Source organism: Saccopteryx leptura, chromosome 5, assembly GCF_036850995.1.
Source record: "Saccopteryx leptura isolate mSacLep1 chromosome 5, mSacLep1_pri_phased_curated, whole genome shotgun sequence".
Lineage (NCBI taxonomy): Eukaryota > Metazoa > Chordata > Mammalia > Chiroptera > Emballonuridae > Saccopteryx > Saccopteryx leptura.
The window spans coordinates 60,150,065-60,176,836 of record NC_089507.1 but is presented as its reverse complement, the minus strand read 5'-3'; the positions used below and the strand labels follow the sequence as shown (position 1 = coordinate 60,176,836).

Here is a 26,772-nt window from a genome sequence, read left to right as displayed (position 1 = left end):
GTGATTTGTTAATCAACCCATGAAATATTTAGAAGTGCTGATTTCACTTTCAGATATTTAGGGGAATTTTAGTTTTCTTGTTTCTAATTTCATTCTATTGGGTCAGAGAAGAACATATTCCGTTTCCCTGTTTTGAATGTGTTGGAGCTTTCTTTATGGCTCAGTGGATGATCAAATTTGGTAAATCCCTAAGTGTACCAGGTTTCCTCTATTTCCGAATAAGGACTGACCTTAGGTTAGAAACCTTGAAGTTCCCTTCTGACTTGAAGCGGGTGAGATTCGCAGCATGAACAGTTAGCTCTAGCTCTTATTTTTCTTTCAGCTAACCCGTTCACCGTGATTTTTCAAAATTTAACAACTACTGCTTCCACTTAAAAACGGGGCCGGGGGAACCCACTTGTATTACCCTGTGCAGTTCCCCACTCGCCTCACCGACAAGGGCAGACACTGCCGCCGCCGTCCCGCAGCGCCCCGGCGGCCCGCCGCCGCCCACCGGCACCAGCCCACTCGCCCGCTGCCGCCCTGCCCCGCGGGGCCAGCGCCGGCCCAGGGGCGGGGCTGCCGCGGCGTGCTGACGTCAGAGAGGGAGGCGACGCCGCCGGTCCGCCGCGGCGCTGACGGCGGTGGCCGGTGTGTGTTCGGAGCCAGGCCTGGGCAGCGGCGGCGTCGTAGGACCTCGTGCAGCGTCCGCGGGCTCCGGGGCGGGGGCTGCGGCGGCGAAGCCCCCTCCCCGGGTAGGCGGGGCCCGGGCGAGCTCCCCGGGCGGGGGGCGGCGGCCGGGGAGGATGCATCAGAAGCTGCTGAAGAGCGCGCATTACATCGAGCTGGGCAGCTACCAGTACTGGCCGGTCCTGGTCCCCCGCGGCATCCGCCTCTACACCTACGAGCAGATCCCTGTGTCTCTCAAGGACAACCCGTACATCACCGACGGCTACCGGGCCTACCTGCCCTCCAGGCTGTGCATCAAAAGGTACAGTCTGGCCGCCTCCGCTCCGGCGGCCCCTCCTCCTCACCTTCCCCGTTGTTGTCTGGGCTCCCCGCTGCTTCCCCGCTTTCCTCCGAGCCCATCCTCTTCATCCTTTCTGCTCTCTCTCCTCTCGTTATCTTCCTCCTCCGCGCCGGGTATTTGATCCACGGAATTATAATGACAGTAACAGTGATCAGAATCAGAATTACCAACTCTCATATGGTGCTTTGCTGTTTAAAAGGACTTTTACATCTTTTATTCCTTTTGGTTGCTTAATCATCCTTCTGACAATGGTTGAGTCGTACTTGTCCCTGTGTATACCTAAGCTTTATTTTTAGAGCAGCCCTATGGAAATTCAGATGTTTGGGATCAGATAAATGCCTATATAATGAGAAACAAGTTCACATTGCCATATAAATATGTGTGTATGTATATATATATGTGTGTGTGTGTGTACATATATATATGTGTGTGTGTGTGTGTATATATATACACACACACACACACATATATACATGTACACACACACACACACACATTTTTTCCCCCTAGAAACCCCTGATTCATTCACTTAGCAGACACTATCCAGCCCCTGCTAGATGTCAGGCACTTGACCAAGTGGTGCAGAGAAAAGCAGATAGGGCCCTTGTTCTCATGATGCTACTAAGGTCCAGCCTAGGTGACATAGGTTAAAAAGATACACTATTATGTAAAAACCATTGTGAAAACGCTGTGTAGGAAAAGCACTTAAGGAAAGACAGCCTATAACCGGCACGGCCTTCCACTAGAGCACTATAGAAACAACTCTGAATTTATTCATCTAAACCTTTAAAACCTAGAGCCGCTTGAAAACCTGTATTTTAAAAAACAAAACTGAAAAATTAGTGTTCTAATTCTTAGAGACACTTCCTGTTGAAATTCACAGGATGTACAGGACCCCTTTTTAAGAGAATTAAAATACTGATATTAGCTAGCTCCAGGTCACTGTAAAACCCCAGTGCTGGAATTTGGACTATTGAATTGCTCTAGCAATAACCACATGTCTGATTCTTGATCTTTTCATCATGGTCTTTGTCCATTTCCTTTGCCCTGCCTTGAAAGTGACTCATAGTCACAAGGTAACATCACTGTCCATCCCTTCTTGACTTTTAATGGATAGCCCACAAGACTTCACAATTTGAACCCTAAGTAATCCTTTCCTCCCCAATGCCTCTGTGCAGTTATTACACAAGAAATCAGAGCTGGGCCCTGCTGTGGATGTAAATTTCCACAAGAATAAAGCAGGTAGTGAGTTGCCTTAAATATTTTATACCCACCTAGCAGTGGTCCTCTGCATTCTGATATTAGAGTCCAAATCTTATGGATTGAGAAATGAAATCTAGTTCATTAGATTTTGGTCTATTGAGTCAAAAAAATCTTAGTATCCAGATCTGCCACTTAACAGCTATGGGACCTTGAAATAAAGTTACCTTTCAGAGCCTTGTTTTCCCCATTTGTAAAAGTAAGGGTTGATCACAACTGCTTTAGAGAGTAATAAGGATTAAATGAGATTATATAGGTAAAATCCTACACAGGGCCTAAGCACACAATGAATGGTACCTTATCATGATCATCATTAATTTCAGAGTCTGGGCCTAACTTCTCATAGAATAAGAGTACGTCCTCTACTGGGGATATTCTTCTAAGTTCTCTTCCCACCAGCTTGGTCTTTTCCAGTTTCGGCTATGGCTTTCTCTTCTTTTAGCTGTCAAGCATGACCAGGACAGATTTTAGATATAAAGAGAGGTACTGTCTCACAACTATTCTGCTAATACTCTGGTAGTTGGAAGGTACATGCCAAGATTGTGTCTCCCAGTTCAAGTTATACTGAGTTTCACAAAATGAAAAGTTCTAAAGCAATAAGCAGAGCACAATATTGATTGTCAAAACAGACCTGTAGCTCATATCCCTGCATCCTATTCCCCTGACCCCTACCCCACGCACACAGTCTTTATACTTGATACTTGTATAGGATAAACCTAAAATTATTGATACAAGGGTCACTTTATTCTTATTGTTCATCTTACAGTGTGAGACCATGCTGATTTTGATATGTGAAAGTGGGAAAATGAGAACCATAGTGACTGCTATACATTCAGTCGGTTGGAGTTACTTTAGTGCTTCTCAGTAAGGATTCCGAATCAGTGAAAGCCAAAGACCTTAGTTTAGAAAGATTATATTTTGTAAGAGAAATGCAAGAGTATTTTAATATTTAGTTATGATGTCAATTTTCAATAAATAATTAGATGAGTTCTTTTCCCCAGCAGGAGAAACATTTCACAAAATTAAGGAAGAAACTGGAAGAGACTTGCAGCAGGATCTAATCCAGCTCCCTTGTTATATACATATATGAAGACAATGAAGCCAGAGCGGTTAAGTGACTCGCTCATGATCACAGAGCTAATTTGACACAGAGTGGGTGAAGGGATAAGTAGGCCTCTTGGCTTGTGGGCAGGATAGTACACCAACCACCTGTACTGCCAAACCTATTTAACTCACCCAGTTAGTATTTTGAAAGAGGGCAAATAGTATTGATATTAAGATATCCTCCTATGGTTCCTATAAAGAACATGGCTCCTAGAAACTAATGTGGTTTCAAAACAATCGTAGCAACGTTGTTTCAGTATGCCTGTCTTAAAAGTCATTTCCAGTGAGTCAGTTTGTATTTGGTTTCTCTCAAGTCCATTTAATTTTGTATTTGCATTTATTGAATATCAAAAAGATATTTTAAGTTTGTGCCTAACCTAACACTTAGAAGGCTTTCAGATACCTATCATTGAACATCAGAATATTAGCTGATACCTGGTTTTAATCTGCACATTTATTTCTGTAGGCATTTAGCATCTAATATGAGCAAGGCACTGTGCTTAGAACAGTGATGTCATAAAGATGAATGGTGCCAGCCATCAGGGAGTTAATAGGCTGGAGGATGAGATGGAATTTATGCATAAATAATTATAATATGAGGAGGAAAATGGTCAATATGATAATACAGGTGAACACCAAAAAAATCTTAAGATCTTAGGTGTGGTTTGGAAAAACTTAAAGATTAAACTAAATGATATATCAAATTTAATAAAGCAAAGATGGGGTTAAGGGCTTAAAGTAGCATGTGTTAGATATCCCATAAAAATTGTCGCTAATCTTTTACATGCTGACAGTGAGCAAGTCACTGATTCTAAACTGCCTGGGTTTTTTGTTTTTGTTTCCAGTTTGTTTATTTTATCTAATGAGACAGTAAACATCTGGAGTCATTTGCTGGGCTTCTTTCTCTTCTTCACACTGGGCATATATGACATGACATCTGTGTTACCTTCGGCAAGTGCGTCCAGAGAAGATTTTGTAATTTGTTCTATTTGTCTTTTCTGCTTCCAGGTAAGTCATTTCACAAACTCTGTTACTTGCGAAGAGAATTAGTCAGACGAGCTTGGGCAGGTGACCTTACTTCGTGCCCACCACTTGCTTTAAAAGCCCCATAATAGGCCCTGGCTGGTTGGCTCAGGGGTAGAAACTGGCCTGGCATGTGGAAGTCCTGTGTTTGATTCCCAGTCAGGGCACACAGGAGAAGCAACCATCTGCTTCTCCACCCCTCCCCCACTTAAAAAAAAAGCCCCAAAATAGGATATAGGTTATCTTACTCGCTTTTATAGTGTAAGAACCAAAAGTATTTTTTATGAAGGTGTATTTGGATGTTATTATTGAATATTAATATATATTGAAAATCTAGTAAGTTTTAAATATTGAGAAAATTCTTTTGTTTTCTTTTCTCTTTCCCTTAGACACTCTGCTTTAAGATTAATATAAGGAGCCTGACCAGTGGTGGCGCAGTGGACAGAGTGTTAACCTGGGACACTGAGGTCCCAGGTTCAAAACCCCAGGGTCACTGGCTTGAGCATGGCTTCATCCGGCTTGAGTGCAGATTCGCCGGCTTGAGCATGGGATCAGAGACATGATTCCATGGTCACTGGCTTGAAGCCCAAGATCTCTGGCTTGAGCAAGGGGTCACTGGCTTGGCTTGAGCCCCCTGGTCAAGGCACATATGAGAAAGTGATCAATGAACAACTAAAGTGATGCAATGACAAGTTGATGCTTCTCATCTCTCTCCCTTCCTGTCTGGAAAAAAAAAAGATTAATGCATGGAGAGGAATCTCTGTTGTACTGTATTTTCTGACTGAAGTAGTATATTAATGTCTGTTTAAAACTGGTTTGAGAAAATTTCTCATCTCTTTCCTATTTGTACGTCTGTGATTTTTGTATTTCTATACCATCTTAATTTTAATGTCTTGTTTGCTGGTTTTGATCTTTCTTTCCTGTTCCTTTAACGTTAACTTTCTTTGATCCTTTTACACTTGCCTGGTTTCAAATACTTCAGTTTCTTCTCTTTCTCTGCCTCTTGTATTTGTTAGTTCTTTAGCACTTTCATTTTTCTTCAAAGATTTGTAACAGTGTCTTTAGACGTTAGATTTGATAGCTTTGTAAACAGATAATTCTAAAGGAGAAAACAAATGTGAACCAAAATCCTGCTGACATTTTTTTAATTAAAAAAAAATGCAGAGCCCTGGTCAGGTAGCTCAGTTGCTCAGAGCGTTGACCCAGTACACCATGGTTGCAGGTTTGATCCCATCAGGGCACATACAAGAATCAACTAATGAATGCATAAATAAATGAAACAACAAATTGATGTCTCTCTCTCTCTCTCTTAAATCAGTTAAAGAAAAGAAAAAAAACTTTAAAGAAAGGCAGTTCCTCCATAGGCCAGCACTCCCTGGACTTCACCTGTTGCTCCTTGGTTTGAAAGGTGAAAAGTTGAATCTGTAAGCTGACAGCACAGATGTTGCTTTCATTATGTATCATTTTATTTAGACTTTCACCTTCATATTTGACTCAAGTTAAAACTTCGAACTTAAATAACAAAGAAAACACTTCTCACACCTCAACCCTTTTTTCTTTTAGAATTCTAGCTTCTGAAATAATATTTTAAAGTTCTTTGAAAGAAAAACTACTCTGTATTTTTGTGTTACTATTAATAGAAAATTACTTTTCCTTTTAAGTATTTTTGAAAGTATATTCTTTCTCAGAAGCCTAACTATCTCACAGAATCCATCACTAGTTTTAAAATGAATCAATTTTTTACAGTTATCTTAACATAGACTTTGCTCTTTTTTTTTTTTTAAGTGTGAGAAGGGGAGACAGAGAGATAGACTCCCATATGCACCCTAACCAGGATCCACCTGGCAAGCCCCATACTGGTGATGCTTTGCCCATCTAGGGCCATTGCTTGGCAACTGAGCTATCTTTAACACCTGAAGTGGCAGCTCCAGGAGCCATCCTCAGCATCCGGGGCCAACTTGCTTGAATCACTCGAGCCGTGGCTGCAGGAGGAGGTGAGAGAAGGGGTTGGGTGTTAAAGGAGATGGTTGCTTCTCCTGTGTGCCCTGACCAGGAATCAGTCCCAGGACATCTACATGCTGGGCTGATGTTCTACCACTGAGTCAACCAGCCAGGGTCATAGTGCTCTTAATCATTATTAAACAAAACTGGTTTTTACTCTCCTGTTATGTGGATATTACCTACTTTGAGAATCCCACTTGTTTTCCTCTACCCCTAGGCCTTCCCTTTATTCCTTCACCACCTAGCCACAGCTGATATTAGTTCAGGGAATACATAATAATTTTAATATTGGCTTAAGGACACAATGCATTGCACAACTATACAGATGAAATAATTACAAAACCTGTCAACAAAGAAACACCCAAAGTATTATAATGATCTGCCCAGGATTATTCAACAGGACAGTAAAATCCTGTTGTCCTAACTGGCAGTGCAATGATCTTTTTGTTACACACTGTAAAAGTTGCTAATGACAGATGAGTGCATCTTCCCTATTTAAAAATATCATTTCTGTTATGGTGATTTTATGAAATTATTTTTATAGCTTGTTCACCCATTTTTCCCAACTTCTTAGAATCAGTATTCAGCATGAGAAACCATAAATATATTCATTAATATGGATTTACATTTAATTCTTAAAACATTTTTTTTACTTTTACCCTCTTTGTATACTTAGAGCTTTCCTCCCAACCAGATTAATAAACTACATTCTGAATAATAGAATGTGATTTCAGGGGCTCTGAACTTTCCCAGAGGTCTCTGTCTTAGAGAAGAGTAGAATCTGAGAACATCTTTCCCTAGATTCAGTTCATTTATATTCAGTTCAACAGATATTTTTAAATGTCTCCCATCTAAGTTTAGGTACTAGTCTAGGGTTCAGGAACCCAATGCTGAACAAAACCAACCTGTCATAAAGATCAGGTCACTCAGAAGGGCAGAAGGGACAGTGAGGCAGGACATTTAAGTAGAAAAAAATAGATTTTGTAAAGGCCAAGAGACAGCTGAGCACTTTCTGAACTTGCAGTCGTTGGTCTTTGTGGAGAGATCCTAAGAGAACGGAGAAAGACGAGCCTGGAGGGATAGAGATAGGCGGGAGCAGCCGGTCCTGAGATCCCCTGTGGCTCTTAGATGTGGGGTGTCACACTCGCATTATCTGTCTGCCTTGATGGAGCGAGATGTTCCTCAGAAGAAAACGGAAACAAATGCAACTTGCCAGATAATTTTTTTAGTTGAGTTTTTAAGGAGCTCTAAAAATAATACATCCTTTTTAAAACAGGGAATACCAAGTGTAGGTTAACTCTTTAAAAACTCAGTGCTCTTTGTTAGCACTATATATAAGGTCTACCGGAAAGTTCTGTCCGTTTTGGAATAAAACAAAATACAAATTCTTCTGACTTAATTCATGTGGCACCCATCTTGAATATTTCCACACCAATCCTATCTTCTGAATATGGCCTGAAATGGTTTGCTGAGCTGAATTAAGCCTTTCCGCGATCTCCGATGTTGTCAGAAAAGGATCTTGCTCCAACATGGTCTTAATAACATCGTCATCGATCAAAGATGGTCGCCCAGAACGTGGCTTATCAGAAAGGTCGAAATCACCTGTTTCGAATTTTTCGAACCATCTTCTGCATGTCCTATCAGAAACTACCATCACCACTTTCAATAAATTTCTACATACTTCTGTAGCATTTCTTCCTTGTTGAAATTCGTAAAAATTACAGTGGCGTAAATGAACTTTATCAGTAGCCATGGGTACACTATCACTTCACACATAAGACTAACGTGAATCAACTTTGTTTTAATTAATTTGCTACGTCAGTATGTATATATTAAGTGATCAAAATAGAGAGGCACACATGCGTCAAATAAACGTGCTTACATGTCAAAATTTGTTGTGAGAGAAACGGACAGAACTTTCCGGTAGACCTTATATTATACTTTCCCTTTGATACTGTAGATTTTCCTCTTTCCTATTTTATTTTCTGTTCTCAAAGAAATGAGCTCTATTGTTGTTTTTATTGTAAAATATAATAGAGAAATTCAAGCAAACAAAAAAGTAGATGGAAGAAAGTAAAAGTCACTTGAAATTCCACTTCCCAGAGGTAACCACTTGAGATCTGGGTCAAGGTTCCTCCTGACATTGGTGTGTGCACAGCTGCCTCACACCAGCCGCCTGCCCGCCCGCCGCACTGCCTCCAGGCTGTGCTCTCTGCATGCTGTTTTATGTCAGGCAACACCGTGACCATGAGATCTTTCCCTCTCAATGAGAAGATACACCTTGGTATTTTCTGTATTTACTGTGTTTAATCTCAAGGATAATCTAAGAAAACAAACAACCAAGCTTCTTAGAATTTTATTTAATTGGGTCAGTAAACTGACTTGTAGTTTAGTAACCAAAGCTGTAGACCAGTAAGGATTTTAGAATAAAGAAATCAGACTATGGCTAGATATACTGTTTTAAATATTGATGTTGAGGCTATGAGGACTGATGAGGTTGAATGACCAGATAGTAGAATAGCCGGATGACCATTTATCTGCCTTAGCAGTTGCTTACAAGTGTTTATCAATTTGACCTACTTCATGTTGTTTATCTGTCTTGTTTTCTCCACCCCCACTGTCACTGGCCTAGTATAGGCTCTTGTCATCACTCCTCAGGGTTACTTCTGCAACCTGTTATCTCAGCTTTACTGTAAAGGTACACTTAAAATCTTAAGTAGTATCACACCTAGCCCATAATATTGAAATGAAAACTCCTTGATGTATATAACTTATCATAATCATGTCATGAAGAAGGTCACATGACACTCAGTAGTGGTTCCTTTTCTCAGTATGCTGCTCTTCCTGTAGACTTCCCAGTAAACACGTGCATAGTCAACGTTTTAACATTCAGTTCAGGTTCAACAACTCCCACCTCCCAAATACACACACCCATAGAGCCAGTGCCCTCCCTGTTTTCTCATTGTGACTGGCACTGACTTTTCCTATAGGACTTCTTACATCACTATTAGTTCACTTGTTTCAGAAAAATCTCTCTTGAGAGCAAAGCTTTCAGCTTTGTGTCTGCAGTACACACACCCAGCAGGTGTATAATGTCTGCAGGGAATTCAGCCACGTAAACCTTACTAGTTTTCAGAGCAGCTCATTGGATCAAATTAGTTTGCTCTCAATTTTGGAACCATATATAGTAAATAAAAGTCATATTTATTTTTTCTTGGACACAACAAAGCCATGTTTATAACTTAAAAGTAAACAAACTACACAATGAAATTTCACACAGACATGAAAAATCTTAAATAAAAAAAGAAAATTGCAGAACAGAATGTTTAATGTGATTCCACTTGATTAATTTTTAAAAAGTATATGTGTTTGTGTGTATGTGTGTGTGTTGACTTCTGTGATATATTCATTAAGGTGTCTGAAAGGACAAATGTTATCATTGGCTACCTTTGTGGAATAGATTTGAATAGGAGGGGTTTATTTTTTTACATCATAGAATTCTATGTTCTTTTTCTTTTTTTAAGGACATGTATTACTTATATAGTTAATACTTTTTAAAAAGGAAACTCATTCCATAGATCAAAATAAGCATCATTGGATATTTTTAATTGATTTTACAGAAAGGAAGGGAGAGAGAGAAATATCGATTTGTTGTTCCACTTATTTATGCATTCATTAGTTGACTCTTTTATATGCCCTGACCGGGAATTGAACCTGCAACTTTGGCTTATAGGACAACGCTCTAACCAACTGAGTATTTAGCCAGGACCACATTGTATATTTTTAAAAAACATTTGTATTGTGTAATTTTTCTACTATCATGCTATTTATTGAAATTTTTTATATTACAAAAAGCTATCATTTTAAATTTCTTTCTTTATATGATTTTTAACCCCATTTTACCCAAGAGGAAACTGAGGCTTAGAGAAATGACATTGCTTGCCTGACAATAGGCATAGCGCTAAACTCCAAGCATGTCCACATGTGTTTGACTGGGAAGTCTGGGCTAGACCTAATCACTTCCCTGGACATCGTGCATGAATTGGATTAATTTCTTCTTGTTTCACTTCAGTTTTTTTTGTGTGTGACTTTCATTTTTTCCCCTAGGTCTGTATGCTTTGCTCTGTAGGCTATCATCTTTTTTCCTGCCATCGATCAGAAAAAACCTGCCGGAGATGGATGGCATTAGATTATGCAGGGATTTCTATTGGAATTCTGGGCTGCTATGTCTCCGGAGTATTTTATGCATTTTATTGTAATAATGTAAGTAATTTAAAACATTTTTCATTCTGTCTTTCATATAGGTCTGGGGTTTTCTTGCCATTTTTTCCTTTAAAATTCTGAATAAGCACATATTTAACTCATAGCGAAACTGAAGTTTTGAGTAGATCTTTGTCACTACACAACAACAGAATATTGTTAACATAGCAGCAGTATAAAACTAGCAAAGAGAAACATCACAAATTTTGTTTGAATGTAAAGGCAAATATTGTAGCTACTTATACATAAGCCATTTGTTAGGCCTAATTAGTTAGGAACATAAGCATATAATTAACTTGTTATAAATTGATTTTACTTTAGTAGTAATGTCTGTACATGTCTGCTCAGCCTTCACAACTTGTATGCATGAAACTGCATACGTCTTTAAAAAATTAAAGGGAATATATATATACTAACTAGGAGCTTAGTGAGTACAGTTATTAGTATTTGAGTTGGGCTTATCTTACTCTGTTTCTCTGAAACCTGTTTTCTGCTTAGCTCCCCATAAACATCAGATAATCAAAGAGATTAGCGAGACATTTTTTTATAAATCTCTTTATAAAAAATAGAAGTCCAGGACAGATTAAAGAGAAAGGAGAACTACTGAAGCTAATATAGTCCATGATCATTTAGTGGAAAAATTTTCTTCCCTCTGGTATCTAGTCTTTTCCAAATAATCATTTGCCATAGTGGCTCTCTACCCTTTAAGGAACACAGGCTGCTTTGAGAATGAGATTGCATATTACGGACCCTCCATCCAGGAGAATGTGCATTTGGGCTCAAACTAACCAGACAATTTGACATGTAATTTCAAGAAGCTAATAGCTCCCCAGAAGTCCTTGGAGTCCAGTTAAGAACTCTGTCCTATGAGATCAACTTTTGAGCTTCAAGGCCAGGTTTTCAACTGCTCATTTAAGAACCTACATATACTACATAAGCCCTTCAAACCTAATTTGTTTTTTAGTGAACATTCTTTCATGCCTCCTCAATTCCTTCCCCCAGCATGTGCAAACACACATGCATGTGCAAACACACACCACATTTGGATCATCTTTGTTCATTTTGTCCATTGATAAGAGGCTTTGTGTGTGGCCTTAATTAGAAACAGTCAAGCCATTCTCTGCTGCTCTTTGACACACCCAGTGAGTATTAGTGCAAATTGGTTGTTACAGAAGAGTCACGGGGAGTAAAGTACTGCAAAGGGAAGTAGTCAATATGTATGGTGTCATATGGGCATGAGACTTACCACATTGATCACTTAGTAAGTTATATAGTGTCTAATCACTGGGCTGTACACCTGAAACTAATAGGATACTATATGTCAGCTGTAACTGAAAAATTAAAAATGATTTTTAAAAAAGACTTTGTTTCAAAAATATCTGCTGAATCTGATGCTCACAACCATCTTTCTTGTTCAACAAGAAACCAAGGCCCCTTCACTTGTTGAATCAGTTATTCTAGTATCTTCTAGCTATGTTCCTGTCACTTCATTCTTTTCTACATTGATGTCAGAGTTTTCTTTCTAATAAGTCAATTTGAAAAACAACCATGTCATCCCATTCTTAAAGACCTCTGCCATTCCCCCAGGGCCAACATGGTGAGGTTCCAGATACTTAGCCTGACAGTATACCTGCCTTGCAGCCTCCACCCTCAAAACTGCCCTGCTGCGTGTGCGAGCGTGTGCTGTGTCTTTCCTTGAGAGCTTCCTCATCCCACAAAATTTTATATATTCCTCGAGACCCAGCTTAGATGTCATCTCTGTGAAACATATTTTAGCTACCCCAGGTCACATTAATCACTCCCTCTTCTGTGTTTCTACAACAGTCTGTTGATAATACAGTTACAGTACTTAACATTAGATTATAATCATTTGTTTACATGTCCGCCCCTCCCATAGTCTATGAGCTCACCTATTGGGCGAGTCTGTGTCATAATCATCTTTGTTTCTACAGGACATAAATTGTGTCTAACATATACTGGGTACTCAGAAAATGCTTTTTATGATAAATGTGGTCTCTTAACCAGCTCACTTTGAAATCTGGTTTGTCATCCTGAGAAACCTCAAAGTTGTATGGACCATGCATTTTTTAAGGAAGGAAGTTCATAATGTTCGGAAATGAAAATACCAAGTAGATAGTTTAGAATGTGTCTTGTAGAAGCCAAAACTTCTTTCCTTTCCTTAATTATAACAGAATGTGATTGCCTTTCACTGCAGTACTGGCGGCAGGTGTACTTGATCACGGTGCTCGCCATGATCCTGGCAGTGTTCTTTGCGCAGATCCACCCCAGTTACCTCACCCAGCAGTGGCAGAGGCTGCGTTCTGTCATCTTTTGTTCTGTTTCGGGATACGGAGTAATTCCTACTCTCCACTGGGTTTGGCTCAATGGAGGGATAGGTGCTCCTATTGTACAGGTAGGTTGAATGTAGTCCATTTTCCCCCTTTTTTTGTGTCTATGTGTCCCTTTTATTTCTTTTGGGTAAAGTTGTATAATCAGGTTAAGTGGCTAGGTCTTTGTCATTTTAGAGCATATATTAACTATTGATGCAATAATTTTCATACCTTTACAAATAAGCATACCTCGCAGGAACCGAAGACTAAGTACCATTCTTTTCCTTTTTTTAAGGGAGACAGACAGGGCCCTGGCTGGTTGGCTCAGTGGTAGAGCATCGGCCTGGCGTGCAAGAGTCCCGGGTTCGATTCCCGGCCAGGGCACACAGGAGAAGTGCCCATCTGCTTCTCCACCCCTCCCCCTCTCCTTCCTCTGTTTCTCTCTTCCCCTCCCGCAGCCAAGGCTCCACTGGAGCAAAGTTTGCCCGGGCGCTGAGGATGGCTCTGTGGCCTCTGCCTCAGATGCTAGAATGGCTCTGATTGCGGCAGAGCGACGCTCCAAGATGGGCAGAGTATTGCCCCCTGGTGGGCATGCCGGGTGGATCCCGGTCGGGCACATGCGGGAGTCTGTCTGACTGCCTCCCCGTTTCCAGCTTCGGGAAAATACAAAAAAAACAAAGAGAGACAGGAAGGAAGGGAGAGGTGAAAAGCATCAATTCTTCATTGGGCCACTTTAGTTGTTCATTGATTACTTTCTCATATGTGCCTTGATGGGGGTAGGGCTCCAGCAGAGCAAGTGACGCCTTGCTCAAGCCAGCAACCTTTGGGCTCAAGACAGCAACCATGGGGTCATGTTTATGATCCCACACTCAAGCCAGCAACCCTGTGCTCAAGCTTATGAGCCTGCACTCAAGCCAGTAAGCTGGGGGTTTTGAACCTGAGTCCTCAGCACCCCAGGTCGACGCTCTATTTACTGCACCACTGCCTAGTCGGGCTACCATTCTTTTCTGAGATGCCTTTCTGTGAAATATTCTTAATTCTCCTGCTGTTACCCTGAATGTGTAAGTACCCACGTTTTTACCTGTGGAGGATGACTCACGTTTCTAGCTTTGTCAGCTGAGGTGAGTGAGCATAGTGCCAGTGATAACACAAGTATACAAGTAGGACCAGTTGGGTTTTATGTGTCTGTGTGGGTAGACGAGGAGGAGTTGGAAGGCTTTTTTTCCTGGACCTGTTGAGTTTAAGGTACCTGTGGGATATAAAAATGGAGATAGGTTATAGAATATAGGTTAGAATTTGAGACTAGTGATTAAGATTTTAAAATTATTTTTGTATTGGTAGTTGGAGCCATAGAAGCATATTTCATCCACCAATGAAAATATATTGAGAAACAGGAGCTATTAGAGTTGGGTATTGTAGGAGCACAGTTGGAGTGCATTAGGAAGACTCTCAGTGAGAATTCTTGGGTATTCTTGAAAAGAGGATTAGAAATAAGACATTCTTAGAGATCCATATAAAAATGCTTTAAGTATGCACTATAGAGTTAAGTTGATAATTTTTAACAGACGTAAACATGCCCAAAAACCTAGCAGAAATCACATACACTTTTTTTGCAATGGGAACTTCATCTGAAATATGAGAATTTAAATGCAGGTTGTATTCAAAAGAATTAAATTTTTTTTTGAAATGGGAGGACTAATAGTGGATTGACATATGCTTGCATGAAGTTGGCAACAACATAGTAGAAAACATTTGGGTATAAAACTAGAAAAGCCTGTGATGTAATCATGAACTGAGTGATTGAATCTGTCTGGCTACTTTGCCAAACTTGAGAACAAGGGTAACACTTTCTTCCTGGGATAGGAAATTGGAGAAAGATGAGACAGTAGTAATGAGGAACTTCAGTAATCCTGATATTCATGAAAACATTATTTTCTCAGAACTGTGACTTCCTGAAAATAAGGAAAATAGAATAGGGAACTGCCACCCTAGATTTAATTCCAACCAGAAATTAGTAACTGGTTGTTGGCATAGAAGTGACCAGAAATTTGGGATGAGGTAACATATTCCTTTTAAGTTTATAATAACAAAGAAAGAGAACCAGACCCATTAGGATAGTGTATTTTAGAGAATTCAAAAAAAAAAAGGAACTTTCCTGTGTTCTGAAATCTGAGCTCAGGAAGACAGTGGTTTTCACCTACAGAACTCCAACACGCACACACAGATCATCCTGGTGGGGACGCAAGGGGAGACTGTAGGAGCTCTCCATTAAGCTCGGACTTTTAAAAGATGGAAAGAAAAGCACTAAACCAAGGATGCGAAGTTCCAAAAGGGCTAATTCTGGAAGATAGGGTGAAGTGGTGTTCTAACTGACTGAGAAATCTTAGGTTGATTAGTGTGAGAATATAGAGTTTAGAATTTAGGTAGGGCCATGGTAATTCTGAGGTATTTAAAGAGGGAAGAAAAGTAATCTGACTCTTAAATGGCTTCTTGGTAAACCGGATTTTTAACCAGAATTGGGAACGGTATGTATAAATTATAGATGGCTGATTTTCTTAGGGCAAGGAGAAGCTTTCCAGAGAGATGTGAGATGAACTTCTTCATAATAGTGTTCAACAGGACCATTTCCCTGGGATGGTGGAACATTTCATTATGGGGCCAAACCTCTTGGTTCTTTCTGGCCACAAATCCCTGCTGTTCAGTCCTTTTGCCTATTCATCTGGTAACTCCATCCCATAGCACATCACACATACATCTACTTATATTACAGATGGGGCTGTAGAGTGTAGGACCTTTAGCCTCTCAGAGTTCTTGCTCCTTTAGCACCCTAACCTTTAGGGCACGCTCTATGTTCCACTCTGTGGACTACTTTGCAGCATTAAAAGTGAGGTTTCTATCATTGGAGACTGTCTTCAAAAGCAATTCAGATTTAACAGACTTCAATTCCTCCTATGAATTCAATCTGTAAATTAGATTCTTAACACATTGGGATTTCAGTCACAGTAGGAAGATCTGTGACAAGTATGTTCTGCTTTTCAGGACTTTGCACCCCGTGTGGTCGTGATGTATGTGATCGCTCTTCTCGCTTTCCTTTTCTACATTTCCAAAGTTCCGGAACGGTACTTTCCAGGTAGGGGCTGCTTCTATAGTGATTTTGCATCTCCAATCTAAATACAGGGTTGATGTAACCCATCACTAATTCCATTTTGCAGATTATTTCATTAGTTTGATAGCTCAAGATTCAGATGTGAGCTTTTCCCTTACTCACCTGCTTGAAATAAACAGTGCGAGGAGCAGACTTACAGCCAGACCCCCAGTGTCTGCTTCATATCCCTCCTTCCATGCCTGGCAAGCTTGGCCTTTGCCTCTCACCTGGAATGCTTTTCTTCACCAGACGTGTCAGCTGAGACATGCGAGATTAAAGGTCAAATTCCTGAAGTTAACCAATTTAGAGTTTTGAAAGCACATTGGGATTAGTATTTCTAAAATTCACCAGTGTACTTTATAAATAAGACCTTAAAATTAGACTCAAATAGGAATTCATCCTTTCTTCAGAAACATTTAAGTCTGAATTAATCTAGTCAGTTTCTAGGTGGTCTGAAACTACCGAAATCTTTTTGCTGCTGAACCGTATTTCCAAGACCAGAGATAAAAATGAGTTTTTATTTTAATGTCAAAATATTTCAATCAATATTCTTTTCTCTCTACCTTTCCAGGACAACTAAACTACCTCGGATCAAGCCACCAAATATGGCACATCCTTGCCGTAGTGATGTTATATTGGTGGCATCAGTCAACAGTGTATGTCATGCAGTACAGACATAGCAAGCCTTGTCCTGACTATGTTTCACATTTGTGAATTCAGGTATGGCTACCTGGTGTATACAGTTGTTAAGCAATATATAATGGGGAGTTGTATACCCCGATATTTCTAGGATTCCCATTAAGTCTTTTTTTCCTGTTTAATGTATCATGAGTAATACTTATAAAAATGGAAAATAACACTTCGGGATCTGTAATAGTAACTGCTTTACAGGCCCTTAAAACTACTAATTTGCTGCTTGTACAGGAAAAGATTAGTTGGCATTCAAAAGAAACATCTGAATAACAATGAATGTGAAACCAGTGTAGAAATAGTGTTAATTTTACTTAACACCAGCTTAATTTCCTTAGGAAGGGCTCACCTCCATTATAAAATGGAGCCATCCTGTGTGATTAATAGAAAATATTTACAGTAGATGATCAAGTTCAAGTGCCTAATCAAGGCGAGGGTTGTGATAGCCTATGCTTAACACAAGTTAGGATAGTGATTTTTTCAACATCACTAGCCTTTAAGTTTAGTACATGGTTTGTGAGACACTGGCACATTAAGGTATTTCCTTTAGCTGTGGGTTCTCCTCTACTTAGGAACATTGGATTTTTTCGTTTGCTGGAACAGAATTTACATTGTCATTTCCCGTCAGATAAGAATCACAATAAAAACTGATTAAATGATCAGGTGACGGACTCTATAGTTTGATAACCAAGTAATTAACTAAATGTTAATCTTTTTAATTTCAAATATTATTTAAGTGCATATAATTGAACCCTTGCCAGTGGATTGCAGATTTTTGTTTCCAAAATCCCTACAGCAGAAGAGCTTTTACCTCTCAGAATTTGCAATTCTAAATTTCCTGATGGGGATTGCCAGCTATATGGGTGCTACTTTCTCAGCCATTGAATCCAGGTGGCCCAGTCTTGACCCTGACATGAACCTTAAGCCTTAGAACAGTCATGCAGATGCCCCATTGGATGGCCGCTTATTCACCTGTGCCCTGGTCTTTCTAACTTTTTATGCATGTGTTAGCATTGTATTGATAACTCAAAATATTGAGATATACTAGAATTTGGGCCTGAAACATTAAATTGGCATTTTATTGTATATACTTAAAAAAAAATCTCAATACCCTATTATACAACATAACACTCTTGTTCTTTGGTCTTTTTTTTATGTATCAATTAAATCCTTTAAAGCAGTCATTTATAAAAACATGTTGTTTATTAGAATATAAAATATTTCCCAAGTTTCTTCAGGGGTTGACATGAGCTGCTTTAAATACTGATATATCTTCATGACCTTGGAATTACTAAGTACCAGAAGTGTTAATTGATGGTAAAGCTTATTTCCAAAATGCCATTTGTACATCTGATACTAAGAATGTTCATTTTAATGTGCCTCAGTTTATGCATCTATAAAACTTTGTATTTTTTTTCAGTGTAGTGTTTTTGGAGTACAAATTTCCCATGCTAGTATCTCAGTAAGAAGGATTTTCCCCAGTAGGTCAAGGGTACACTGTATTATGATGAAAAACTACTTTGAAGATGGCTGTTTTATCTCATAAGGCCACTAATTTGATCCATGTGCTAAATAGGAGATTTTAGTGTAATAATGGGATAAAATTTCCCTAAAACATCCTTATTAGCTTAGATGGTATTATTGCTTTTAAATAGATATGTTGTCATTTTTGCCAAATAAAATACACTACTTACAATTAACTTTAAAATGGAGAAATCTAGTTATTTCAGGTCTGGCATCATTTTTGTTATAAAATCTTCTCAAAAAGATATTGAACTTTAAGTTTTATTTTAATTTTAAAAATATTCCTGGTTTTTTGTCATAGTGTATGAATTTAGTGCTTGTCATCTGAATTATTAGAAAAAAAGAGCATGATGTGTTTAAGATGGTTTTTTGAATTTCAAAGGTCTAACTGTAAGGAGAATTATACCATATAAACATTTCATCTTTTCATGAAAGTATTAAATATTATAAGTTAAGAAAGTTATCCTTTCTCTTTCTTATCTTTACTATGATGTATTTATTATAATGTAGAGAATGAATGAATATGGATTGCTCTCAACTATAAACACTTCTGTATATCAGCATTCATTGACCACCTACTGTGTGCACATCACTACTGGCAAAATTTTTAAGACATTGTTAACATAAAATAACTATTTAAAAATTGCCTACAAATCTGAGCCTTGTAATAATGTATATTTATTTTTGTTTTATTAGATTTATTAAAATAAGATTGAAAGTACATTATCCAGCTACAGTACTAAAAAGACTCGTTTTAATTTTATCAATGTGTAAACTATAGAAGCTCTTGACAGACTTTACATTTTACAATTATCCATGGCTGTTTTAAATTGTCTGAATGATTTATAAGGTTGTAGTTAACTCATTTAAGAGACAGTTATCTTTCTATATAAAGGAATTTTTAAATAGCAAGATAGTGCTTGTCTTTCTTTGTTATTCAACTGAGTGCAATTTGTAAGCTGCATGGCAAAATATGTATTATGTAAATAAACTTGTTTACTAATGTTAAGTGCTGCTTGTCATTCTTTATAATGCGTAACAAACATATTTTAGAATCAGAAATTAAGATTCAGGGAATATCTGTCACATCTTATGACATCCCACCTGGACAAGGTAACCGATTTGAAGACTGTAATTGACTGGCATAAAGCTGTACAACTCTCCATTTGGCAGGTACCTACCTAGAGATATTCTTACCCTGTGTTAAATGTCAAGGGGCAAGGCCTGCACATCTGGATTCCTGGCCCCTGATGAGCTTTATAGGTCCACATCCACTCAGAATCATCATTCCAGGTCATCCCACCCCTGCCAAAGCATGTGAAGAGCCAGCTCTGCTGTTAGACCAGGGGCAGGAGTGTCTTCGACATGCATTATCACAGTAACTGTGCTTATATTGAAAAGAGGCACAGACGCTTTTGAAAGTCTGTACCATACTTCCAAAGTAGAGCAGGGAGATAATGAAATTTCCTTTGAGAAAAAATGTTCAGAAGGGAGAAGGAATAGCAGTAGGGGTCTCTTGTGCAAAGTAAAACTGCCATAAAGAGGGCAGTGCGATAGCCACCAAGGATCTAGTCTTGCTCTATAAATCTGGGATCAAAACCACTACAGAGCACAGGTGTAATTTCAATTGTCAAGCATCTGAAGCAAAAGTGAACTATCTTTTTAAATGTGCACAAATAAAAGCTCATGCCTCCAAAATGAGAATATTAGCTACATCTTACAGAGGATCCTTAGAAAAGGATGCACAATTCAATATAAATAGCTCTAATTGCAGCATGTATTGTCTCTAAAGAAGTTAACTATAACTGAATTTTAACAGTGGTACATTCCACAGTTCTTTTTTTTAATACAACTTCTAATTTGTGATATTTTGCTCCTTTGAACCATTTATTAAAGACACTAAGCCCTCATTTTCCACATACCCTTAGATAAATGTTACTACTTAAACAAAAGCGTTCATTCATAACAAATAAGATGAATCTTCCACCAGCTACCAGTCTAAAGACTCCAGTTTGTGGAATGATACATAAGATAATACATATTTTGACCTTGATGCCAAACTTGGTCCAGCAATCCAATAAATAGGTTTCTCTTTATCTTGCGAAAGCCTCTTTTCTGACATAATCAAGGATTACAATATTTTATTTAACCAAATTTAAAGTTATGTATGTTTTTCAAGAGTTTAAAAAATTATACATAATGCAAAAACAATGCTATTCAAAAGGTACTTTAGAGTCTTGTTTTTGTCTTACCTTCATCATACGTATCCGTAATTGTAGTGCCTGAACAAAGTGTGCTGTTAAATATTTTCGTTGTAAAAATGCTAGGTCAAAAAGGGCTTTCTTACTTGAATCCTAAACTGTGAGCTCTTAAGAACAGACATTATAATTCTATGTATTTTTCTCTTCCACTAACTGGTACATAAAGGTGCTTTTGGTCTGTGGTGTGAAAGAATTGAATAGGAGTTGACAACCAAAAATTTTAATAAGACAAATAATGAAAAACTCCAAAGTCGCTGATTATAAAGAATATGCAATCCATTTGGGATTTATTGCATTTAAAGAAAGCAGATTATTAAAACAGGTATGATAAATACAGTAAGAAAATAACTTTAAATTTCAAACAAAACAAAGTGAATGGGGGACAGAATTCAGTAAGCGATATCAAGGCAAAGTAGTAAAATTAGTTAGTGCTTAATTAGATATAAGAAGGAAAAAAAGCAACCAGTTCTATCTCATACAGTTTCCCAGCTATATTTGAAGTTACTTTAGAAAGTACATTTTGTAACAATTAGAAATATAATAAAGATGTAAATCAGGCTTATTAAAAGTTAGTTATTTGCTTAGTGGTACATAATAGGCTTCAGAAAATTCAAGTTTAACAAAAAGTGGAAGTGTAATAAAAGAAAGTGCACTTAAAGCTGTTTGCCAGCAATTAAAAAGTAGTTTACTATTACCATTCTGCTTGCCATTAGGTGACTCTCAATTACAGAGAGTGTAGTAATAAAAACAATTCTTTCAAAAGTAGCACAAGTTTTTAAATAATAAAAAAAAATGATGACCCTTTATCTTTTCATCTGTCTACCATAATCTTTTAGTGGCTTGTGTAAACACTAGGAGCAAAAGTTCTTCTAGTAATGATTGTGGTTGCAATTCCATGTAAAATCTGAAAGTTCACATTAACTCCACTGAAGAGAGATGTGACATGTGCATGCTTCTGTGTTTATATATTTATCTTAATATACAAACACCAGTGTGTATAAGTTTTCAAATAAACTCATTTATGTTATTCTCACAGTAAATATGCCATCTCATTCTCACAGTGGATCTGTCAGCTCAATATTGAACCTAAAACATTGAGTGATTTTGCTTAAAAAGAATAGGTATACTGCACATCTACTTATATTAAAACAAATGTACCCAAACTCCTCAGGACTAGTGATATTAATACACATGTACCTTCTAGCAATGCTTATACAAAGTACCAAAACCTAAAATAAACCAAGCAGAGCAGCTGAAAAGTGAGAAAACCGCTCTGCCCGATGAACACCAGAAGAATGGGCTCACCTTGGTATTTTTCACCAGCAAGATGAGGACATAATCTATCACTATTAAACAATAAACAGGGTAGCGTCAAAGGTGCATTTCTCTACAATCCCAAATAATCTCATAACTGTGACCAAAGACACAGACACAGACACACACACACACACACACACACACACACACACACACACACACACGTAGGGCAGGTCAGTGGGACAATTACACCCTTCTCCTGGCTGATAACTTTGAATAAATATTCTAGTCAGTTAAATTTTCATCCAGCCTATACCCTTTCCTCCTCCACCTTATATACCAAACATCTTTTGTGTCTTCACAGATACATTCTTCAATGCCATAACTAATCTTATACACTAACATTTTCGTCCACTAAGCAAATGGTCCACTTTTAAAAGGATTATTCAAAATCAACAAGCATGATTAAAGCAGTTAGGCAGAAATAACTTTGGCCTCAGACTTTTGCTAGCTTCATAATTTACAACCCTTAGTGATGTTCAAGTATTACAGGTTTAGAGTTGTTTAGAATTATAACTACTTAACATGCTAAAGAAGCAGAGGACATCTGATTAATAATAGGAAAATAATTTATCAACTTTCCTTTCTTAAACAAGCATTGGTCCATCCAATAATAGAGCCAAACTTTTACTGAATATTGTGTGCCAAGTATGTGTTAAAACTTTTTCACATGTCTTGGGAGATTTATTCTCATAATTCTCATAAGGGAAGGACCTCCACCCTATTAGTAGCAGGAGGCAATGGCTGAAAATGGAAAACAATCCTAATCTTTTACTGCTTGGGAAAATGCCTCAATTTCAACACAAAGGAATCTCTCCATTTCTATCCCATTGGATCCCCTATTGAATCATAAGTGTTTCCTCTGAGCTATAATCTGAAAGAGGAAAGTCACTGGGTTCTGATATAAGGAATATAAGAATGTAAATATTTTAAAACATGTCAAAGGTATTTCCTTAGAATTTATCCAGCACTATAAAGCCAAACTGTTTGTCAGTCTAAGTCATTTAGAAATATTCAGTGTATTGTTGAAAAACAAATGTAAACAAGGCCTTGGTATTGGAGAGAGTGTAGGTATTTAATGTTTACATCCCATGGAAACCACACTAACTCACCCCTAACCCTTCTAAATTACAAAACTCACGAGGTCCAGCAAAGACCAAGGCCAAGGACTACAACAGTCTAAGAAGCATACTGTGTACACATCACCCAAAAGATTTTTCATTTTAAAAAATTATTGTTTGATACAAACCTACTGTAGTTCATGAATTTACTATATGTAATCATCAACTCTTCATTTTTAAAAGAAAGTATCACTTGAATTGACTTTGTAAAGTTTTAAAAAACATCTATGTAAGCATTTGCATTAGCAGTATTAACCTGAGAATGGGGGGGGGGGGGGAAGGTGCAAACATAATATTTGCCTTTGGCACAGGACAAGAAATTGGTACATTTGGGCTCTAAAAGTACAACTCTTAAGCGGTAATTAATGCTTGGTCTGCCTCTGCTAACTGATTCACATATTGCTTCCCTGTTTGTCCACAAATTTGTTTTAAAATAGAAGCAATAAAAAAAATGAATATGACATAGTTACATACACTTTGCTTCTTTCCAAGTTTAGAACTGTGAAACAAGCAAACAGCTCATCCCAACTGGGGTACTATAATTAAGAGAGTCTAATAAGATTACTCATAAAATACACATTAATTGGGTTCAAAGATAATTTTAAAAGATAGCAATCAAGGAGAGTGCCAGCTGATCAGTTTCCACCCTTTTTGTAAATAACTCTAACAGTTATAGAAACTTTCAAATGTTAATTTGCTATAGGGAAGGATAGTTACTTACAACTTAAAATAGTTGAAGACACAAGAAGCAAAGATTCTATATTCACATTAATTCATATATGTACTTTCTATCTTATTAGACAATTTCTACAAAATCTCAAGTTTCTAATTAGTATGGGTGGTGTAAAAGAAAAAGGCAATATGGTAGCTGGGTTCTTTTCACTAAAGACACAATCAACTAGCAGAGTTAGACACACTAGTCATTCCTCATCTAACACCTTACAGCCATTTTCAGACCTCGTTTATCAGTGCAGAGGTACTTGCAGCAGGATCTGGACGTCCTGCCTATAAGGCTTGTGGCTTTCACCGTTCTGTGAAGTTCATTCAAACCACTCCACCCCCAAACCTAACTAAAAAAATTGTTGCTCATGACTTGGGGCATATTTGGTGAAAGTGGTAATTTAATAAAGTATGTTATTAAATGCAACATGATTTTACATTGTAAACGTCTTAAACACTCAGGATTTCAGCTACATATTTTTTTTTCCTGAAATAAAAATCTCATATAACCCTTGTCCTCATTCCCAGTTTCCCAATTACTCCTTTTTTCGGGATGTAATAATAAAAGTTTTGAGCAAGAAGCCATTCAAAAGCAGAATATTAAATGTTTCTCAAGTACTGTTTTTCCTCTCTTCTATATCATTGTTTCTTTTACATTTTGCACACATCAGATATCTCTTCAGTTTTTGTCCTAGGCTTCTATGTAGATATTTCATATTAATGGCACTTGTTTTGAAAAAAGGAAACTTTTAGGCACAATAGCTACTTCTGGCTCTGCTTTATAGAGAAAGGTATAAGGACTAAAATCTCTGCCATTCTCCATATATTAAATTTCTAATTCTTTCTGACAGCACGATTCTGCTTTACTGTGTGGGAATTAGACCTTTAAAAACTCCTCAAGTGCAGCCTATGTATGTACAGATAACCTCAGTTTTAATGCTGGATTCTGGAGTGAGCCTGGAATATGGCCGCACAACTGGCAACGGGCCACGTGCTTTCCCTTGATTTCTGTGCTGTTGTCAGGTCAGTAGCTGAAACCCTGGGCTGGAGCTTTCCATTCAGCTCCATCCTTTCCCACGAGGAAGAGACACCGAGTCACTACCCTGTGGAGATACTTCCTTTTTCTATTTGGTTTATTTAAAAATCACCTATTCTGATTGACGTGTAAGAATGAATGATATAAAGAGCTATACAAATAAATTTTCTTTTAAATTCATAAAACTATTCATACTTTCTTTGAAACAGGGATTAACACCAGGAGTCCATCAGAAGCATCTACTGTTTAGAAGGAAATGGAGCAGCACCAAATGGGTCTAATTCGACTGATTGGGACTGTTGGGACTGAGGTGAAGTGATGCTTTGCACCACAAGTGCCGTAAAGGGCACGGCACCAAAATCATCCATTTTTAATGCGTCTGCACTATGGAAAGACCCATGGAGTGAATTGGGTCTTGGCCGCCCAAGTAGCATGGGATTGTGTTCGGCACAAAGGTCGCTCAGGCTCTGATGGGAAGGGTGCCATGGCAGGTCTGGGGAATGGAAGGGCTTGGCCCCAAAGGGGTCCAACAGACTCTCCTCAGGAGGCAGGACATTCCCTCTGTCTTTCCCATCAGCCAGCGCCACACTAATGTTCTCCTTTGAATCTGAGATGGTTAAAAATTCGTTGCTGCTTTGGGAGTCTCGGCGGCCCACCTTCTTGTGCCGGCGGGCCCTCTCCGGAGTGCGGTAGCTGGGCTTCACGGCCTTCTTCGTGCTGGTCGGCGTGCCATGGTGCCGCTTCCCGTTGCTTTTGGACAAATCCTGCTTTGTGCGCCTTTGGCGAGAGGACAGTTTCTGTAAGCTACGCTGTTTGACTTTTTGCGGCTGACTCCCAGTTATTTCCTCAAAGGGCACCAGCCCGAAAAGGTCCTCATGGCTGTCACCTTTACTTGTGGGCATGGAAAAGGGCTGAAATGGAGTGGAGCCAAATATATCTACTCTTTTGGGACAAGCAGGGAGAGTCTGCACTTCCAGCTCCACTGTACGACCATCTTGTACACTCACCTTCTTGCCAAAGGGTGCCTTTGTGAAGACATCAAATTCCTCTTGCTCCAGTCCCACAGGAGGAAAATAGCTCTGTTCAGAGAGGTTCTTTTCATCCTCTGCTCGCTGGGGCTGTTGAGCATGGACTGCTAAGAAAGGAACAGCACCAAATACGTCAAATTCCTGTTTGGGATTCTCTACTCCAACATCAGAGGGTAAACAGGTTGGGCTAAGGAGGGTTACATTAGGAACTGGAATTAGTCCACTGCCAGACTTGTCTCCGTAGGCTGGGCTCCCGACACTGTACTTGCCTTTGGCCTGTTCATAATCAGAATCAGAGCTGTGTTTCTCTTCTTCCTCCTCATCTTCAGAGTCCATGAGGAGAGGCCTATGACCCAGGTTCTCCGGTTCAGTATCATCATCATTGAAATCTCCTTGTTCTCCTTGAAGAATTTCTTCATCCTCTTGCTCTTCCTCCTCACTGCTCTTAGGAGAAGGGGGATCTGATTCAAAATCACTTTCAGATTCGTCATTTCCCTTCTGCACTTGATCCTGTGCTGATGAATTCTCTGAGGTTTTCTTTCCAGCCCAGTGGTCTTTAGATACTGGACTTGTCTTTCTATTCTTCATAGGGTTTGCAGAACTATTTTCTTGATTCACAGGTGAATGTTCAATTTTCTTTTCAGGAGAACCTGCAGGTTCAAAGAAAAATTATTATAGCATTCCAATGCATTTCAACACTAACCATTTACTAACACAAAGCTTCCAAATCCCTCATACAAGTTTCCTTAGAACTGGTTTACATGAAATTAAACCAGTTAGAATTCATTTACATGAAAATGTCAATTCTTTGTCATCGGGCTTAGGGAATTCCAGTTGTCCTCAACTGGACAGTCAGATCCCTTAGTGTACACAGACATACTCGTCTCTGTTTCCTACATACCACCAGCTTGTCATTGGCCCTCACCTATAGAGCTAAGTTTTA

General features: G+C 38.6%; 2 protein-coding genes across 4 annotated transcripts in view; one reads left to right on the top strand and one right to left on the bottom strand.

Annotated features, from left to right (window-relative positions):
• The first annotated feature begins 592 nt into the window (after window positions 1–592).
• Window positions 593–25,137, top strand: PAQR3 (progestin and adipoQ receptor family member 3). 2 transcript variants are annotated; one of them, XM_066385516.1, is made up of 7 exons: window positions 593–970; window positions 4,219–4,381; window positions 10,505–10,660; window positions 12,873–13,070; window positions 16,027–16,117; window positions 16,704–16,852; window positions 25,011–25,137. In XM_066385516.1, exons 1-6 carry the CDS (start codon window positions 786–788, stop codon window positions 16,844–16,846), a joined length of 936 nt encoding a protein of 311 aa, XP_066241613.1. In that variant the 5' UTR covers window positions 593–785; the 3' UTR covers window positions 16,847–16,852; window positions 25,011–25,137. The 2 variants fall into 2 exon arrangements, with proteins under 2 accessions (XP_066241613.1, XP_066241612.1); XM_066385515.1 differs by lacking the exon at window positions 25,011–25,137 and having other exon boundaries at window positions 16,704–18,989.
• Window positions 22,518–26,772, bottom strand: part of BMP2K (BMP2 inducible kinase) — a 128,435-nt gene continuing 124,180 nt past the window's right edge. For both annotated transcript variants that reach the window (XM_066385513.1, XM_066385514.1), the window contains one exon: window positions 22,518–26,479. In XM_066385513.1, coding sequence (XP_066241610.1) covers window positions 25,041–26,479 — 1,439 coding nt within the window. In that variant the 3' untranslated portion in view covers window positions 22,518–25,040. The remainder of the gene's footprint in view (window positions 26,480–26,772) is intronic.